This window comes from Merops nubicus, unplaced genomic scaffold (genome assembly GCF_000691845.1).
Source record: "Merops nubicus isolate BGI_N331 unplaced genomic scaffold, ASM69184v1 scaffold21470, whole genome shotgun sequence".
Taxonomy (NCBI): Eukaryota; Metazoa; Chordata; class Aves; order Coraciiformes; family Meropidae; genus Merops; species Merops nubicus.
Window position 1 is genome coordinate 38,027 of NW_008582478.1, and position 20,702 is coordinate 58,728.

The 20,702-nt window shown below is 43.3% G+C and overlaps 1 protein-coding gene across 1 annotated transcript in view; it reads left to right on the forward strand.

Moving 5' to 3' along the window:
• The window catches only part of CERS3 (ceramide synthase 3), a 29,034-nt gene extending 9,778 nt beyond the window's left edge, over window positions 1-19,256 (forward strand). Inside the window, exons 6-10 of the mRNA XM_008937821.1 lie at window positions 681-773; window positions 994-1,122; window positions 2,800-2,906; window positions 4,281-4,437; window positions 19,125-19,256. Of these exons, the coding sequence (XP_008936069.1) occupies window positions 681-773; window positions 994-1,122; window positions 2,800-2,906; window positions 4,281-4,437; window positions 19,125-19,256 (618 nt within the window). The remainder of the gene's footprint in view (window positions 1-680; window positions 774-993; window positions 1,123-2,799; window positions 2,907-4,280; window positions 4,438-19,124) is intronic.
• Window positions 19,257-20,702: the final 1,446 nt, after the last annotated feature.

The following is a 20,702-nucleotide window of genomic DNA, read 5'->3' on the forward strand; positions in this document are numbered from 1 at the left end:
GCTGAACAGCCCCAGGGCTCTCAGCCACTCTTGGGCACAGAGATGCTCCAGGCCCCTCGGCATCTTTGTAGCCTCCACTGGACTCTCTCCAGTAGCTCCTGGTCTGTCTTGGACTGGGGAGCCCAGAACTGGACCCAGTACTCCAGATGTGACCTCACTAGAGAAGAGTAACCCAACCTCCTTCCTGCCCCAACCTCCTTCCTGCCACGTGGGAAGCATACTGGACCAAGGGAGCAGCCAAGCTCAGCATCTAGCCCTAAGCCAGATGCACAGGATTATAGCATAAATAGCTGACATCTTAGTCATGGGCTGGGTGAATGTTTAAAATGTTAATTGTTCACCAAAATGGAGGGTTTAATTTCTTTGCAGTTGTTTGTAATTAAATGCAGGAGCACTCTGCATGTACTTCTCTGACAAAAACATACAAAAAAGCTATGTGAAAATTTGGAGGTTGGGGAGGAGCTGCAGAAATGGAGAGTTTGGTCTGAGTAAAGGTTAAAATATTTGGCTCTCAGAACATCCTCTTAATGAAGCCCAGAACAAGGATTTAGTTTAGTTTAATTTTTTAAGCAAGCCTCAACAGAGGAGCAAAAGAAATGAGGGAAGTTAGAAAGAAGTCATTTCACTTGGCACACACTTGTTGCTGTTCTCAGAGTTAACGGTGGTTTTCTTCCTTACAGACTCTGCTGCCATCCCAGTATTGGTACTACATGGCGGAGATTAGTTTTTACTGGTCTCTCTTATTTACCCTTGGGATCGACAACAGAAGGAAGGCAAGTGGTCCTGCTTCTTCCTACCTGGAGCCGGGTTTCGCAGGAAATCCCAGTCCTGGTCCTGGCTTTGGTGCAGCCACACGAGGGCAGCAGCAGCCTGTCCCTGGCACCCTGCAGCCCTGCACGCTGCCCGGGCACCTCCCCGTGGCGAGGCTCTTTTGTCCCTTCCTTCACACGGAGACCCTGCACGGGCTCACCTCTCCCTTTTTCTGCTCCTCAGGACTTTGCAGCTCACGTTGTACACCATGTGGCAGCCATCCTGCTGATGAGTGCCTCTTGGTGTGGCAACTACGTGCGGCTGGGAACCTTGGTGTTGTTCGTGCACGACACCGCCGACTTCTGGCTGGAGGTAACCCTGCCCTCTGTCTTTTGGGTGGTTTGGTTAGGAGGTCTGGGGGGTTTTTTTGGTTGTTGACCAGATTCAGTGGTGTTTTAATTTTTTTTTCCTGTGAGTTCCATACAGTTCCTTCCTGTCCCCACAGAGATGGCTTCACAGATTCATAAGTGATAAAATCAAAAAGAGCTTCTAGATAATTTAAGCTGATGCTCTGTTACAGAATTCACGATGAGAAAAGAGCAGGAGAGTTCTTCTGTACAGAAGAGGGACTGGAAGTACAGCTACCTCCCTGGGTTATTCTTCCTGTTAAAATCAGACCAAGTTGGCTAGCCTGTGAACAGCTTGTCATGATAGCAGTTCTCAAGCAAATTCAACAGCCAAAATTTTGGCTGCTTCTCCAAACTGGCTTAATTTTGTCAGCCTTCACTCTTGTAGATGTAAGGGGTACATCTATATTATTCACTTCTGACTGGTGATATTCCATCTGTCCCTGAACAAGGTATCACAGGTAGAAGAAAGGTTTCTTTGCCTGGACTGAAGGGGAAGCCCCTTTCCCAAGTTAAATATCAATGTTTAGAAACATTAAAGATTGAGAAGGGTCCTATTCTGCACCAGCACTGTGGTCAAAAAGACTTGCTGCTGGGTCTCTTGAAAGTCAAATGCACACTGTGTTTTCTTCTGTAGAGTTACCCTGAGTTTAGAACCCCAGGGTTGAGGGTGTAGTTTCATCACTGATTTTGGGGGCAGTGCCAGTGTAAGAAGCCTCATAGGCTGTTGTGTGTCACTGTTCATTTCTGCTCCTGATGCTCTGGCCATTGTATTGGAACAAGGAATTGTGGGGTCACACAGTTGGGATTGTTCCAGATTAAATAAGTACATACAGGGGGTTTTGCTGGGTTGTTTTTAATCCTGCACTGCTTTGTGGTCCACTTAACTGTGTGGCCTTACAAACTGTTGAGCTGACAACAGGTAGGACAGCGCTCAGGTGGAAACTGAAGTTGGGTCCCAGGGTAACTTAATTCAGCCCTGCTACTCAAAAGTTCATCCAGCTGCTGGTTAAAACTGACACTGGGCACCTGAAACTTTATTCACACTAGAGAATGGCTGATCTCATTCAGCAGTGCCCGGGGTGATTCCTCAATGAAGCAAGGAGAGTTGTATAGTTCATCTAGGGGAGAATCAGCAATTATAATCTTTATTAGCAGGACAGAGACCAACACTGAGATCTCCAGCTCTCAAAAAGAGAACACAGAAGCTGAAATAGGCACGGAGAAGCATCAGTGATATGCATGCACCAGGGTGCCTGGGTATAAGGAGTCACTGCTGTTCCTGAGCGTGCAGATGTGACCAGCAGCTTCTCTTTGACTCATCCCCTTTTGAATCTGGCACAGGAATGAGGGATTACCTCCGTTTTCAAGAGCACTTTGTGTTTCCATGACACTTTGATATTCTGATTGGAGAGCAGTTCTTTAGGCCTTTGATACAGAGTCCTTTCCTGTAAGATGAAAGGAGAAACTGTTTTGATACTACTTTATTAGATATCAGGGAAATGATTGCTTTGCATGTCACAGGGGAAAAAAAGATTTTTTCCAGCTTAGGTGAAAGATTCATCTTTGTTTATGAAAATGCAGAAAGGAAGTTATTTTGGAGAGTATCTGTAATATGTTTGTTGGTTTTGATTCAATGCAGGCAGCCAAAATGTTTAATTACGCTCGCTGGGAGAAAACCTGCAATATGCTCTTTATCCTCTTTTCAATCGCATTCTTCATCACAAGAATCATCCTGTTCCCCTTCTGGTAAGGAATATTTAATGTAGTCACAGGCTTTTATGTCATTCCCATTTCCATTGAGTGGTTATTGGTTGTGATGGGAAAAGGAAAGGAATGGATTGTGCTTTGAAGAGCAGAAGCAGAACTCTCATCATTGTTGGCTACTAAAGGCCAGCAAGGAGAGCTGACAAAACCTGTCGTTTCCTTTATGTAAGTCCAAACAGTTTTGAAATGAGCCTCTTGAAAGTGTGCTCACCTAAATAAAGGCTTTGATGTATTATTTCACTTATTTTTGTAAATTTTAGTTAAATTCTATGAGCTTCTGCGTTTTCAAGGGGATTGAGCTACTTAACTAGAAGAAACAACTTTCCCTTTCATCCCACCCCTCCTGGTGTAGCTGCAAAGTCAGAGTACAGTGTCATTCCTATCTGATTGTAGCTCTTTGCAGAGCCTTCTTTTTGCTACCTAGCTCTTGGTTAGTGCCTCATCTCACTCACGTGAGCATTCACAAAAGCTAAGGTGAACCAATTAATTTATGAAGTCAACACAAATAAATCAGAACTTGCTAAACACTCACAGAACTTTGGAGTGCTCTGATTTAATCTGCTCTGGAGTATCCACTCGGGTGCTTGGTGCTTAAGGCTTAACATTTTTAGCTTTTAAAAAGTGTTTAATGTGTTTCACATTCAGGGTTTCATTGACTTGCTCTGGTTTTGCCTTCATGCCTCTCCCTGCATGTGGACAAACCCTTAGAGACTCAAGCTGGTTAAACTAATAATTCTGAATGTTGATTAACACAAGGTTTTAATTTCCTGTAGTAATTTCTTTCATAAATGCTGATGTGTCTTATTGTTATTTTTTGATTAACTATACAAGTGATCTCCAATCATTTTGCTTCACTGAGTTTCTTGTTCTTGAGCTTGGAAGCAAAACATGATGAGATTAAAGGGACTCAAAGTCCCAAATAATACAGAAGTAATGAAGTCTGAAGATGGACAAAACCTATGTTAATTAACAAAAAGCCCTGCTTGTGAACCTGTAGGTTTTTCTCTGGAGTGTGGATTTCAGAGTACAAAGAATTTACATTTAAAAAATGGCCTAGGCAAGCTCCGGGTTGCATATTATCTAGACCACACAGAGCTCAAGATTTTTAAAAATGGGATTTTTTCTAACCTTATTTAGAAGACTTTCATGCAAGACTCAAATTTCTCATCTTCTGAAGTCTATATTTCAACAGGGATGTGTAATCTAGTTAAGACAGGGCTTGTTAATTTGTCATCGATGCAGAGCTCTTTACAATTTTGTGGAAGTAATGAATCAGTTTGGGATGTGAAATTAGAAATGATTGTAAACAGCTTAGAGAAGAAATCTTGCACTGTAACAATGACCTCTGTTTTTTAGGATTCTTCGTGCCACACTGTATCAGCCTACATACTACTCCACAACTCCTGTCATAGCCTACTTTTTATTCAACGGGATGCTGCTGATGCTTCAAGGCTTGCATTTATATTGGGGTTACTTAATTGTCAAGATTTTGAAAAGGTTCATTTTCTTAAAGGTAAGGAATTTTGCTTCTGCAGAAAGATGTGTGAAGTGTCAAACAGATGCTAATACCTCAAATATTTTTACTCAAAATTTCTTATTGCTTTCCTGAACTTTTATGTCAGCATGTTAGATAGAGATCTACAAAGCATAGAGATGTTCAAATGTGCTTTCTACCTCTCGTTGTCACACCTAAGGTCATAGATCAGAATATCCAAACTTCAGCTAGAAATGTTTTTTTTTGCCTACATCTGATATTTTGCTCTGATAGTAAAGGAGAAGTGAGGTCTCCCAAAAACTGAAGCCCTAACAGTGTAGAACTCTTTAGAAATGCACGTGTTCTGAGTGAAAGCAATCTTTTCTTACTGGGCTTTGTAGAACATACCAAAAAAAGGAGAGGAGAGGTAAGTAATGACATCTTTAAATACTGTAGAAAACTTGTAGTCAAAGTTCTTTGGGTTTGTCTAAACTTGAGGTCAGCTATACTGGAACACTGCTTTTAGATTAAGAAAATCATGTGAAGGTGACTGTATTATGACGCAAAGAAATGCTGTCATATTCAACTGGAGTAGAGAAAGGGTGCAAGTCTGGTGCTGCTGTAATTGCTTTTACCTCGTAGAGAAAACTCATGGCAAAAAGCTATAAAGAAAACTCTGCTGCCATTTAGGTCCTGCTCAATTGCCTCAAGTAGGAACATTTTCACAAGGACTCTTGTCGTGAAGTGTACAGTGTAGATGAAACATTCAGAAAAGGACTTTGGAGAACACCTCTTAGGATTTGTGGGTATATTTGCTAGCTAAGTTGTGTTATTGAAAAATATAATTTCTTTTAAGGATCAAGATGTGAAAACTTAATTGAGATGACTATCCTTTAATCTGAAGCAGTTAATGCTGTGAAGCATCTTAAGGAAATGGAAACATTCCTTTCTACCAGTATTTACTTGTTGTTTGATTGATAACAGAAAGTATCCTGTAATGATTGGATTCCTTCAAATCTTATGCAAATATCACAGGGAGACCCGATGTCTTCCCTAGAAGAAAACTGCAGTGACAAACTCAACCCCTGTTAGACAGCAAACTGCTGTATGTAAGGCACAAATCTGTAGAAGAAGTAAGTGTCTTGTGGTGTTCTGCTTCTAAAACATGCTTCTGTGCTCCCCTAGACACTGAGAACCTTCCATTTCTTGTATGCTACTGACCTGTGTTAGATTAATTACAGAATTATTTCTAGCCTGGCTTGCTGAGTGTTAAAATGTTTTACTTCTCCTTGGGGTTTTTTTTTGATTTTGACCTTGTCTCTGTGCTGTTCTCCACAAGTCTTCTGATGAGCTCAAGAGGGACATCCCCCTGCCTTGCTGCTGAAGAAGAGGAAGGCTTTGGCATAGTTCTCTGTCCACGTTGGTTGAGGTTATGGGAGTACAATGCCAGAAGGGCTTCAGACACAGTGGTGAAGAGGACATTGCTAGGCCAGCTATATAAGGCCATTCTGCCCTGCCTGTTTATATGCCTTTGTAAGGGGAAAAACGTTTTATTTTGAGATAAGAACTTTTTGGTATTTAGTCATGGCTCAAAAATGGGATGCGGGCTTGATGCTTTCCCTATTGTGGATTTCTGATTCCTTATACAGCTCGCTGAGAAGCTGGTTTCCAAACACCAATTTGCAGGGGCAGCAGCAGCAGCCCGAGCCCTTTCCAGTGTGCATGACTTCAGCTGGCCTGTGTGTGCAGCCTGTTTTCCACAGCAGTGGCAAAGCTGGCTGTGAAAGGCCCCAGCGCCTCCAAGGCTGGAAAGGCGCCCTTGGAAAGAATGCCGCTTGCAAGGCAGAGGTTTTGTACCCCTGTGTTTGTTACAGCCCTGCTCCATACAAATAACTGCTGCTGCTTTAGTGGAACAGCAGTAAACCCTCATCCTCCTGTTAGAGGGGGTTTGGGTCTCTGCCCAAGACTTAAGTTTTCATTCAGAAAACGGGCAAATGTTGACAGTTTTCTTGAAGCAGCAGTTAGCTACCTCAGATGGAAAAATGAAGTCATGATGGGAGCAGGGAGTGATGTTGTTGTTCAACTGAAAGGAGCTCTGAGGGTAGCAAGGGTGTAAGGAATTTTTTCTGTGCTTTGAGCCACCCTGGGTCGTTTGGGCCACCAGTGCAGCAGGCACTAGCTCCTACCTTCTGTCCAGCAGCAGGTGTCTCTCCTGACTGTATTCTTCTGGAAAGTCAGTGGCCTTGAATGTGTTTGTCCTCAGTGGGAAGTGCTGATGTCCCTTGTGAAAGGGCAGGCCAAAGGACTCATCTTGGTCAGACACAAGAGGTGGGACTTGCTGAGGATCCTAAACAGGAGTGCCCAAGTCTCCAGGATGTTATGTACCCACAAAGTCCCCTTTGCTGTTACTCCAAGGGTCACACAGAGCTGTGACACACCTTGCTTGGAGCTGTGCATCTAGACTCAATACTATTATTTTCAGCATGTGGCAGGAGCCTTTGTTAAAGGCAGGAATTAATGTAGTAATTACACTGAACATTGCAGCCTTGTGAGCTGGGAGCTTCTTCCATGCTTTACTCTTCCCCCTCAGGAAGAGATGGCTTTTGTCTGCGACTGGCTGGTCAGAAGCTCTTCATCTCAGATGTCACCTTCACTCTGCACTAATAAAGGGGACAATTATCCTCAGTCCTCTAGGATAACTGCTCAGCCAACCAACATGCTTCAGCAAAAAAGAACTAGGGCTAAAAATCTGATGTTTTCCCTCTTCCCAAATACTGCAGCCAGAGATTAATAAAAATGAGGGAAAAGAAAAGGGAGGTGATGGTGTTGCTCTGTCCCTCTGTGCCCTGTTTTCTCAGGCAGGGGAGTGTCTGGCACCAGGGCTGGTAGCAGAGACAGCCCTGGTCTCCAGGCTCATGGGACTTGTGCCACCTTTGCCCTGGCCCAGTCTCCAGAACTGGCCTCACGGGGGAATTCTGCATCAAGCTAAGCTGTGCTCAGCTACTTTGCATCAGGAAGCTTTTTATTTTCTGTGGAGGTAAACTCGAGGGGACAGGAGTGTTAAGAGTTTTCAAATTGGAGGTTGTTCTTACTTCTGGAAAATTTAAAAATAGCCAAAAAAGGAACCCGAGTGTCCTTTCTGGTGTGACATTTTGTGACCCTGTATACGAGTAAGGCATCTGCATGTAAGGAAAGCCCTTCAAGGTCAGACCTGTAGCTGTGTGCCTTAGATCAGCTCTGCTGCAGGAGGCAGAATGACATTCTCCAGTGTAATTTCTTTTCAAGTTAGGTCAGGCAATTGCAATGTTAGCTCCTGGCTGCCATCTTGATGTCCAAGGCCTTTTGTTGCTAGGAAACTCCGAGTGTTTCTGTAATATTGTTCAATTACATGGTGAAATTACCCACTTGTATCAAGTTTCAAGCATCACTGAAACATGTCTAGTCATCATGTCTGCACATATGAGAATATTTTAGGAAAATTGAAAAAACATATAGAGAAGAATGTATATATGCATTGATTTAAAGTATCTCGCCAGGGAAATCCCATGGAGATTAAACGTTTCATTTCCAAGGTCAGAAAAAGGGAGCGAATGACAGCAGCTTACAGCCACATTACTATGGCAAATTAAGATGTAAAATATATGTTAAAACCATTACACTCATGAGTTAAGGTCTTGAGACTACAGTGCTCTTTCTATTTTGAAAAATATGTGGAAGTTGTAGGAAATGGGCATGATGTTCACATGACTCAGATACTTCAGGGCAGGTTTTTAACAGACTGTAATGCAACCTGGAACATGTTTTCTCGCCCTTAATTGTTCTGTCACCATCAGACTGCCTTCAAGGAAGGCAATGAGTTTCTTATTAATGGTCACTGTTTTTCAGGAGTCATCAGCTGCAGTTTTGACTCACTGTGGTTCTTTCCCTTTCCTGAAGCAGAGAAGACCCCGCAGTGCTGTAGAGCAGGCTTTTGGACCTGTCACTCTTTAAAAAAAGACCAGCTGGTGCCACCTATGTATCTCCAACATTCCTTTGGTATTTTGTACTCAGGAAGCAGGCATTTTAGAGGTTTGGGTTGGGCATATCCTTGTCCGTGGCTTGTTCACTCCCTATTTGGTCCAAATTCCCAAGGGAGCAGTGAGAGTTAGCATTCAAAGAATGACTAATGACAGAGCAGGGTAGCTGAAAAGGATAGGAAAAGACTATTTGGGGATTGAAATGAGAGCCATGAAATACTTGTTATGGTACTTCTGTGATTTCCAGTGATCATTCTTCTACTTCAGCATTTGGTTCCCTCTGGAGATGGTTCTTTTACTGGGAAATCTCTGCCAGCTCAAGTTAACCTTTCCCTTCATTCTTTCTTATGTACTGATACTGGGGTGCCAGGAGGGTCCTTGCTGTGAAAAGCAGTTAACCATATAAAAACTCCTTAAATCAGTTACTCCCTTTTCTGCATCAAAAGACCTGTTACTAAAACAGGATCCCTGAAGGCGTGCCCGTGGACTAGAAAACTTGGCGTGGTTTAATATTCATGTGTAGGCAAGGCCTGAAAGTCCTTTGGAACACAGACATAATATGCTGCAATAAAACGTGCCCTCACGACTAGCATTGAGGAATAACAGCTCTTTACACCTACAGAGGTGCTGGACTGTGTTACTATCTCCCTTGGTGTGAATTTATCTCTTTAGAGACTCGCTGCAGCCCTTTGTGTAAGTTTTTAAATGAAATTATACAGTTCCCAGAGGCTGTACTGCCTGCTCCTGACAGATGCCTTTAGCTGAGTTTAGTGTGAGGCTATTCAGACTCACCTCAGCTCCTGCAGAACTTTCTGTCCCTGGGTTCCTTTTATTATTTTTCCTCTTACTTTTTAGTGCTTGATCTGTTGACATCAAGCAGATTTTTTTATTTTTATGTAATTATATATAATATATATATTTTTCAGAAATTCATTTGAATCCTATTTATTTTGTAAACACATGAGTCCTGTGAGCATGGAATTTCAGTGCTGAACTTGGGTGAGAATTTTGTTCATGAAACACAGGCCCACAGCATGCTGTTTAAAGCTTCTTTGATTTGCAGGTCCTTAAACATTTCCCCACGGCAGTACAGACTTCTGTATGACAAATTGAAGCCACTGGCACTTGCTTTGCTTTCCTTAATTACCTTTAGAATCAGATCTAGATCTCTGGGAATTTGATCATGGATCTGCAGTGATCCTGTACTCAACGAGAGCCACTCCCCTCACAGTCAGAGCTGTGCTAACATGCACCATCCCATGGCTGGGACAGGAAAGTGAACCATGACAGGAAAGGTATATTAGGTATATTCTGTCTTGGCATGCACAGCAGTTCACTGGGCTCCTGAAATGTCAGTGTTTCAGCTGAGTTGTTGCTGTTTTGTTTTGTTTTGGTTTGTTTTTGTTTGTTTTTTTTTTTTTTTTTCCTTTCTAATGCAGTAAAAAATCTGTTTTCAGGACATTTATAATCAGAAACTGAAATTTAATGAGAATTAACACGTTCAGTGAGGTTATTAATTTCAGAAAAATGCCGTTCTACAGGAGTTAAAAAGAGGACAGGGTTTAGTTTCCTAAACTAGAGGCACATAAATCTTCTTTTCTTTCACTTAGGTGCTTTGTTCAGCCTGTGCTGCACTGATGGCTGCCAGGGTGCTGATAACACAGACCAAGACGTGTGCTTGCCTTAATTCCAAGGAGTCATTTTAAAAGCAGTAATATATTTGAGAGGGTAACGATCATCTAGGCAGTGACAATGTCATGACCCTGTGGGACTGAGAAGTTGTAGAAAGGCTTTCACTGGAGATTTTGTGGTTTGTTTCCAAGACTGGGAAGGGGCCAGTACACGCTGATGTCCCACTTCAGTGTTTGAGGTCTCTGAGTGAGGGTTTAGCATAAACACAAGACAGGCTGAACTGCATTAGTAGGGGTTGCCTTTTCCCCACTTTAAAGGAAAATGGTTATGGAAAAGTTCAACTTGTTGGTTCTTAACAAGTAAATATTGACAGCAGATTTTCTTATTAGAGGAAGAGAATAAGACAAATGAAAGTTTTCTCTCTTAGAGATGAAAACAAATCTATCTGGGAACCTTCCTGCTTGATTCAAATGTTTTCATTTGGGACACGAGCTTTTTTTAACAGCCTGGAGGAGGGAGCTAGCCAGCCAGGTCAGCAGCGTGAAGGCTCATGCCCTAGTAAAGGGAAATTACTTCCTGTTATGACTTCCTTTCATCTGCATATTTCCCATTCTGCTACAGCAGTCTAGTTAAGCCCAAAGCCTGGCTGCAATGTCTCACTTCTTGCTGCCAAATCCATCTGAGGGAGAGGCAGAGAGAAGAGAGCAGAAAAGAGTAAGAGGTTTGCAGGTATTTATAATGGTAGGAGAAGAGGTGCTGTGTGCACATGGGGGAGCTCTGGGGTCCTGCCCTTGCTGGGGTTTGAAGTCCAGGCTGACCTCAGTGATGTGTGTTGGCGAAGTGACGATCAGAGTCTGCGAAAGAGGAAAAGCCACCAGGTCTTCTACTGCACAAATGTGGCATGCCAGTCCAAGAGCACTGTCTGGTCACCTTTGCCTCAGCCAGTTTGTTCTCCTGGCACTGTTGTTAAAGGCAGGTTGCTGTTCTGCTTTCTGCTCCAGGTTCTGAAGGGGGTCAGCAGCTGAGCAATGACTTCCAGGGCAGTATGTTATATGCTAAAATACACTCCTCAGATTTCAAAACAGCAACAAAGTTCCATGCTGGAATTACAATATTTATTTTAAAAAAATATTTATTTTTTAAAATTCTGTTTAGAATGTTGATAATTCCACACCACCTTCCACTTGTATAAAAATCAGGTTGAGATTAGAAAACTTGCATTGAGGACTGTTAAGACCGTTACGGAGGAAGGAGCTAGTGAGGAACTGAAGAAAATCTGAGCATTGGACTGGAGTAGGCTTGTGAGGGTGCACTGGGGAGGGAGCATCAGGACAAGGTACCCTGCCACAGCCCTGTTGTGCACACACAAGACTATGCCAGAGCATCCTCATTCCTCTGTCCATCATCCAAGAGCTTGGGGGTGTGGCAGCCCCTTTGCCTCTCCTCTGCCGGCTGTGCCCTGAACGGGGCTGTGCAGTCTCCTACCTGCTGTGATAAAAGCCTGCTGTTCCCCAGGCTGGACTCGAGTAGGAGCTGCAGATGACCACTGCCTCTGAGAAGAGAGAATCAGAGCTCCCTGAAATTGGGAGCAGAGCTCCCAGGGCTGGCTGGAGCAGTGGAGCCTGAGGTGCAGATACGGGGCTGAGCTCAGGGGGCTGTCTTCCTTCTCACCAGCAGTGGAGCTTGGCCAGAGGAGCAGCCCCCTCACCCTGCTCTGCGCCTGTATATCTGGCACAAGCAGCTCTGCCTTCAGTAAATCCCTGATCTCATTTACTCTTTTTATGTGAAAGTTCCTATTTCAGATCAAAGACAAATCTTGGTAAAGTTTTTGCATTAGAACTAGTCGATTTACCTTGCTGTTCACAGAAGGGCATTTGCTGACAGTTTTTCTGGCTTCCCTTGTTAGCTGCTCATATCTTTTAATTTTCTCACAGGATATTTGTGAAATGTTCCATTTGTTGCTCATTTTATTTATATGCACCTATATAAAAACATATAATAGTATGCATATGTATTTTTTCAATTGCCAAAAATCATTTCACAGAGCAAACCCTAGGCCTTGTACAGAACTTTTGATGTCTTCATTTACTATTTTTAATATACGCTTGAATTATAACTTAATTATGAGGTAATTCTTATACTTTCAGAGGGGTTTACAGTACTATAATCTGCTGAATCAATTAAAAAAAGCAGCTTGAAATAAAGCTAGTGAACGGTAAATGAATACTAATTGAGAAAGGAAATTGTCCTATTTTGTATTTAAAGGAAATACGTTTCCTGAGGAAGACCTAGGAGGGCTCCATAATCCTTATTACATGTGAAGAAGGGAGGAAATCTTGAAAGGAGCAGTGTCTCCTCTGTGCCACAGTTCTGGTAGCTCCTGAGCAGGCACAGCACACTGCAGAGCTCACATCATCAGGAGGCACAGCAAGCAACCTGATCTGAGCACGTGTCTGAGCAGGCAGTGGTGGGTGTGAAGCACTGGGGGTAGGATTTGTCTTGCATAGCTGAAGCTGTGCCTAGCTCAAGGTCAAGGACCCCTCTGTCATCAGTGGTATCTCCACTGGGCAATTCACTGTGTCCAGTGGTGCCAGCCCAGCATGGGGGCGGCAGGTCACCCTCTGGAGAGACCAGTTTCCCTCTCTGTTGGTTATAGAGCAGCCCTAGGTAACAATTCTGAGTAGATACTCAACTTCTAGAAGCTGCAGTGAAGTACAACCTCTGCCAAGTGACTTAAGCATGCAAGTCTCAGGGACTTCTAATGCTCTTTAAGAAACTTTGTGCATTAGGTTCTGCTTGAGGTGTTCTACATCCAGCCTTGATATATTGCTGGGGTTTAGAAATGCTGCACTGAAATGCTTTTTAGGTGTTGTGATACGAATGTCAAATGAAAAGACAATGCTGTTAGGTATGTGACTTCAAAATCAGATTGATAATGTGACTTGAATATTAGACTGATAATGTTTAAGTGTGGAGATAACCTTTGGATACACCACAAGAGGAACAAAGTGCCTCCTGACAGTGAAAATGGAGAAATGAGCACTGCAGTGGAGTGCCTCTTGTTTCCGTGGTTGTACACTTGGTGGCTTCAGGTTGGTTTAAGGGTGCTGTAAGGCTTCTGTAGGAATATCCTTCAGCAGCTGTGTGGTTTCAAAACACCATCCTAAGTGCAGCCTCATACCTCACGGAGAAAAGCACGAGTGTCCCATCAGCTGTTTCGTGGCCAAAGAAGCATTTCTAAGGAATAAAAGTGCATGTTCTGATAAAAGTTCACACCGCCGAACTCCTTGGCTTAGCTCGAGTTCTGTCCTAGAGTAAAAAGAAGTTCACTATAGAGAACAGCATCAAATGCCTATTATATTGTGCTTTGTTTCTCTGCCAACTGTGGATTTAAAACTGGAATAATTCAGAAAGCAGTGGGACGTTATGACTCACTCGGTACCTCCTGGGCTTTTGACATTATCGTAAAGCCACATCCACTCCAGTGCAGGGTTTAGCTGGTGGATTTCAATAACACAGCTCACAGACTTTATTGAAACCACAGAGTGCCTGATGAGCTGTAAACAACGATTTAGTTCTCCTGGACAGCCGGGGTGTTGGAGCTCCAGTTACAGGTGTGCTGTGCTGAGTGACAACTCGAGTGATGCTTTTCTGAGCTTAAATTGATTCCTTCACTCAAAACGGAGGACGTGTTCCAATAGCAGCAGCTAGCTTTGTGACACTATTCTTTTCAGTATTTGTGGAATTAGTGTAACTTTTACTTGGTTTTTCACACGTTGTCTTTGAGTTGTCTGTGAAAACTCCCAGCAGAAAGCCTGAGGAATGGGTGTTATATACAAGAGAGAGACTAAAGCTTTAGCCATAAGATATCCAAAACAATTAATCTAGAAAACCTGCAATTTAAATACTGCAGAAAGCAGAGTTCAGCAGTGCATCTTCCATGGAAGATGATTATTATTTATATTGCATAGTGTGTATAAGCTGAAAAGGGAAATCTATTTTCCAGTAAAATCTTCAGGGTTGGAAATACAGAACAGTTTTCTTGAATCCAAACGTAGATTTCTTAGTCTCCACGGGAAAGTAAAGGCATATTAAGTCATATGTCAGCTGAGTTGAATTATTGATGTTGAATTCAGCATGTTGAACTCAGAGATTCATCAACTTTATAGTGTTATTTGTTAGTAAAGTACCCCCTTCTATCTATTTGGACTGACTTTTTATTATCTCTCTTGTTTATTATCTCCTTTATTTGAGTCGGTGGTTGCTGACCTGACTAATACCTTTCATCTTGGTACTGCAAGCTGTTTCCATATGTGCAGGTGCTGTGGAATTTATTGTCTTTACATTGAAAAATCAAGATCTAGTCAATATGTTTGTAGATATTTAGATGAAGGTATTTTTAAGGTAGAATTAAGGTATAAGATTTATGGCACTCTCATTTTAATATGAGGTACGTTTAAGGGTTAGGAAGTATCAACTGAAGGATAAGAAGAATATTTGAAAATCCAAAAATTGAAATTTCACCAAATTGGAAAAAAAAATAATTAAAATTCCAGAATCAGCTATGAATTGCTTTGATATATCTGTCTCTGGTAGAAGAAATCCACTTAACTGTTTGAATGTAAATTACACTTAAACTAGAAGATTAATTGGTTTTAGTCTTGTCTAGGCAGGGGCAAAATTGAAATCTCCTTATGCTGTTGAGATACCTTGAGTCAGTGCTGGTCCCACCAGATGAGCTGGGCCTGGTACATCTGCAGCCCCACACAAACTCCACTAGACCAGTGAGAAAGAGCTTGAACTGGTATGGACTGGCCTTGCCTGCTTTCACCTGTGCTAGGGCACAGCAAGCCTGCATCCTCCTCATCGTCATTGAGCAGGTTAGCTGGAAAAGCCAATGAACACACATTCCCTCCACTGTGCTGCCCAGCCCACACCCTGAGCTCGTGGAGCAGATGCTGTGTTACAGCTTCATCAGGGCAACTGCAGTTACTGCACAGCTCTCCAGCTCCTCAGAGTGTGTCTTAGTCAGGGAGAGGCTGGAATCGAAGCAGGTGCATGGAAGGAATGTTGTAGCAACTCAGCTTCACTGCAGAAACATCTTCTGCTCAGCTATCTCTGGGCCAGATTCTGTTTCTTTTTCTCCATGCTGCCTCGGTGGCTGTTTCTTTTTTGGAGCATGTCATTGTAGGTGCAGCTGACACCGAGCCCTCAACCTGCCCTTCTGCAGTGAGCCACACGGACCAGACAGTGCCTTGGCTAGCAAGTGCCCTTCCCCTTCTGAGCAAGCAGAAGGCATGTTGCTGAGGCTTCCTCGCTGTGTATAGGGTCAGTCCATGTTTCTGCCACAGATGTTTGCCTCTTTCATACTGCTTGGCACTGCCTTCCCCTCTGCTCCTACGCTCCCCACTTCGCTGCGTGGCAGGTGCGGAGCTGGGGCTGCACTGTGACCTCTGTGGACAAAGATGCCGTGTGCCCGGTGCAGGGGAGCAGGGTGGTGTCTGCCCAGTCCCACCTCTCCACCAGTGAGCTTCAGATGGTTTCACCAGCACACGGGAACCCCACGCTTCCATCTGTCTGCCAGCACAGCCGTGTCCTCCTCCTGATGCTCTCATCAGCTGTAGCAGAAAAGGTGCAGCACCAGGAGCTTGTCCGGAGGGAGGTGGATTCCGAGTGCTTCATTGAGAGACAAACTTGCGGGATTAGGAGTAAATTCTCTGTTAGTTTAGACGGAGATTTGACCAAGGTTTTTCTGTGTACAAGAGGCTGGGAAGTGGCCTATGAACTCTGCCCATCTCTTAATTTCAAGAAGTCCCTTTCCTTGGTGAAGTCTTTTGGAAGGTACTTTACTGTTATGTAGTAAGATGTGATGCTAATGATACACGTACTAACAGCAGTGAAATGCAAGAAGCCAAAACTACCTTAACAAATACGGTTCATTTAACTAAAAGAGGCAGACTGAGCAGCAGGTGGAAGGGTTAAACAAAAGGAAAAAAGATTATAAAAGTTTGCGGCTTTGGCTTCACTACAAATGGCTCTCTTGCAGACTTTATAGCATTAGTGTTGCTTCTCATAAACCTTGAAACCATTCATCCATTTAGAAAGATTAAATTGGTTAGTCATCCAGAACATAAAATATACACATCCATTTTGTCTGTTACCCTAAACCATCTGAAGAATAATAAATAGAGTTGATGCCATTAAACCAAAGCATTGAGTATTAATGATGGCCTCAGCTGTGGTACTTACAGTTTGCCAGCACTTGTGTTTCTGGGAGTGTATTCATCTGTTGTTACTCAGGGATGGTAAGAGAGGGGTCTTTGAGCTGGAAAACACAACTATAATATATGATGTGAGGGGCTGAGAGAAGACATCTTGGTATTAGAGCAGGGAAAATCCCAGAAATGTTACCAGGTTTGTTGTTATTAGAAGGTCATAGTTAAGAGAGAGACAAACTTTACTTACAGCATCTTAATATATTTATAGGGGTCTGTTAAACAGTTTGCAAAGACAGGTTTGTTTGGTTTTCTGGTTACAGATGGAGCTATGGCTATTAAAAGTTCTGTCCTGTCACTTAAGCTAGACAAAAATGGCCAGGCTCTTCTTAGACAACAATTTGTAGAGGCATTTGATTAGGAAGCAGGTTCATGATTAAAATTTAATAAAAATGCAGATTTTTTTTTTTTGTGGTTAATATCTGGGTTTCAGCAGTCCTCTTTCCCAGAATGAAGCAAATTTGTGGTGGTTGCTTCAGAATACAAAGACATTTAATTCCAGCTGCTTTGAAACATGTAAGAGCTTCTCTCAAATGTTTGGTTCCACGCTGGAAACGCCAGCTCATTCCTACAGGAGATGGGATTTGGTGTCACGTACCAGCCACCACCGAAGGCAGAGCAGACTGCCAGCGGTTCTGAAGCATGTGCTTGAGCACCAGCAACATCTGTGGGCCACAGGGAGGTACCCCAGACAAAATGGGCAATCAGCACACTTGACTGACCTGTGTCTATTCACAGAGAGTTCAAAATCCCTCCTCCCCATCGCTCCTCACGCTTGCATCCTCAGTCAGAGGCTGCTGGGGAAGACAAAGGTACTTCAGCAAGTCTGGCAGATTCTGCCTCAGGTTTAGCTTGCTTTTATTTGTTTTTTTCTCGTGGCAAAAAAAGTAACAAGCCTCCCCCCTCACCCTCAACATTTGTCTTTTACTGCAAATACAAATCACAAAGCTACCAGGAGGCAGAGAGGTGATCTGAAAGAGGCAGAACCTCATAAATCGTTTGTGTGGGAAACTCTTTCCTTTCCTCCAACTGATGGGATGCCAAGTTTACTTTACAGTATTTACAGTAAGGTTTGTTTGTTTTGATGCCCTTTGTATGTTGTTAGGGAAAAAGCAGAAGAAAATCTTCAGGAAGTTTATAGTTTCTGATGAGACAGAGTTTAGGCTTCAATTTTCTTTCTAGTCCTATGCACTTCACCAGAAGTGTAATATATCAAGGGATATGAGATTGCAATTGGAAGAGTTATTACGGAGCTGTCATTTATTTTCTCTCTATGAATTTGGTGCTTAATAAAAGCCTCAGAGCAGTAGGCTAGGAAAGTGAAATTCTTAGTTCATTCTGAGAGCAGATGCAGGACAGACAGGAACAACACTGGTTTGTCCTTTCTGCATCTCACCTCTGGCCTTGGACGTTGCTCCAGGAGCAGAAAGAACATGCAATCTCTGCCTGTTTAATTGAGGCTCAGAGAGAGGCCAAGGAGAACAACTTCATCCATGATGGAGAGGTCCCCGGCGTGGCTGCCCAGGCAGCAGCTTGGCTGTGCAAGGGCTAATTTCTAGGGAAATAAAGCTGTTTGGGTTTAATGCCAAAGCCTTGAGTGTTTGAACCAAACTTCTGCATGTATTGGAGGGGCTTGGGTTATGGCAGGAGTTGAGAAGTAAGAGACTAATGGTTTATATGATGTGCCACAACAAACAGCACAGTATTGTCTTACCCCTCCCTAAGCTTTGCTGTGAAACGCTGGGTAGACACAATGTCTTTTCTCTGTGTGGTGGAAACACTCATTGGTAAGTGCCATGTTTGAGTGTCTGGGATGAAGCATGATTGCCAAATGTTAGGAGCTGCTCCTGGAGAGCTGGAGAGGGAATTTCATACGGGCAGGCTGGCTCACTCACCCCCTCTTATCCCTGCTCCCTCACAATTCCCTTAGCAGGATGCTATAGATAGCCAGATGTATAGGATAGCTGTATAGCCATGGCCTCTCCTTTGCAAATGTTGAGATGATGTATAGACCAGCAAGCAGGGAAGAACATCTGGAGGTCAGTACTTCTCTTTAAGCAAAGTTAACGCCAGGAGATGTTGGCATGACTTGTCCCTGTGTAGTTTACACCTGTCAGGAGCAGGCAGCCTCTCAACTCCTGTGTTTGGGCAAGTGTATTCACCCTATTTAGCTTTTATACAGTATTCTTTTCATCTTCCCAGTACTTCATGATTGTTAATTAATCCCACGGCACCCAGGGGTTATTAGTAACACTTTACAAGGGAAAGTGGAAACAAGCAAGAAGAGGTCAAATGACTGGGCCAAGGCCATGGAAGAAATTTTGTCTAAAGAATGTGAGGTTCTGCGAGACGAAAGTGTAGTGAACTGGTCAGCCTCTGTATGGGGGAGGGGATGTTTTGGGGGGACTTTTAACATTGTCTAGTGTATTTAGAGCTCCCTGTTATTTGTTCCCTTTATCACAGGTTTGGGTGGGGTTTTTTTGCTGAGGCAAATGGAGGACAGAGTTTTTTCTTCAGAGGCTGATGGAGAATTTCCAAGAAGGCACAAAGTCTCACATTCGGGGACTTTTATGCGCTGTCTTTTCCTTTGGCAATTACAGATGGGTGCACCTGACTAATGATATTAATTGGTTATGTTTTCCAAAGTCATTGCAAAGATCCAGATCCTCAGTTCACTTTAAAAATAAATGACTTGCTTGTCTGGCACCCCTTTTCTGAAGGGTCTGCACTCAAAGTCTGGGAACTTACCTGGCAGTAAATACCATGAGTACAGAATATGCTCACAGTGCATTCTTCTCCCTAGGACTTGAAGGATGACCGGAGCGATGAAGAGGAGGAAGATTCTGTTACAGATAATGAAGAGGAGTCTACAAAGAATGGCAACAAGAATGGCTGTGGGTCAGGCAAACATCTCCTAAACAGCAGCCACCACTAGCCCCTCCCACCTCACCTCCTGCAGTGATTTCTACTCTGGTTTTAACCCAACCTACAGGATAGAATTTAAATCTAAAGGGTTATGAGAGACTGTGATTGATTTATTGTGGACTACCGGACCTGGAAAAAAGCCCAGTTTAGAGGGGAGGGGAAAAAAGGCATAACATGACAAAACGTGTTAATGACTCACTTTCTGAATCGATGCTAAATGTCTGGAAAGACATTTGGACATGCAGGCTGACAGTGCTGAACAAGGCCAAAGCTGAGGAGTGTCAGATCATTTACTGGCCTGTTGATTCTAGCTTCGTTTTTCAATCTGATGTAAGGTAGATTTCACCAAGCAGTTTAATTCACAGATGTTCTGCTGTAGGTAGGTAGTGTGAACTCCATTAGGAACCAAAATTACTCAATATGGGAAAAATTTGACAGTGATGTACGGTGACTAGCATTTTAGTCTTTATTTTTCAGTTTAAACCTTCATCAAAATGGGTATTTTTTGGAGTTGGGTTTCATTTCTGGGAGGCCAGTGGAAGCTCACGTGGAGGAAGTCAAATGACTTGCTTGTGAAGAGCTGGCTTCACTGCAGAAATACAATCTTTCTCTAAAATATGCTATAGGAGAGAGAGCTCAAATGCTGTGTTCTACAATTTACGTGTCAAGGAAGCCACTGTTAAAGCAGCAGAACTCGGCCCCAATTCTCCACTGACAAATCTCTTCAGTCTCAGCCATTTTGGCCTAGCGTTAGAACAGGAGGTGGCTGTAGGGAGGAAGATACTGCATGAAAACTGGGTCTTCTCACAGGTTCTTTTGCACATCTTCTTTGTCTTCAGAACTGCTGAACGCCCCCTGCTCCTGACACACCTCTGCTCTCTGCAGAGTCAGGAATGGCAGCAGCTAGAGCCAAGCCTGGGTGGGAGTATGTGACTTGGGCCACGTAGCCTTGTTTATGCTGTGAGAAGTGGAGGAACAGCGGATGTTTTATCAGCTCCTCTTACAAAAGTGCCTCTATCCTCAGTCTGCATTTTGTTCTAAGGCTGGTGCAGAGCACAGCAGCGTTTTTAGTCCCGGGGCTTTCCCAGCAGAGCCTGGGCCTTTTAAACAGGGTGGTACCAGTCTCATTTCCAGATGCATTAGCTCACAAGATCATAAATAATTTGTGTCATAAGTTTGAGAGGCTCTCCATGTGGTTCTACAGTAGCTGAGCTCATCTGGTGAAATAAATCCAGTAGCTTGATAGAGACCAGGGGGACCGCTGCTAGAACAGCCCCAGTGCAGGGCTCTTCATTCTGCAAGGCTCCTTCCCCCTTCAGTCTGCTTGGGCAGGAACTCTGTGACCTACGGGAAGCTCTGTATGAGTGGCTTGTTTTCTCAAGGTTTCCTTGGCAGAGGGGTTATAATTCAATGGCTGAGGCACTTGGAAAGAATGGGAATGTTTGAGATCTTGGAT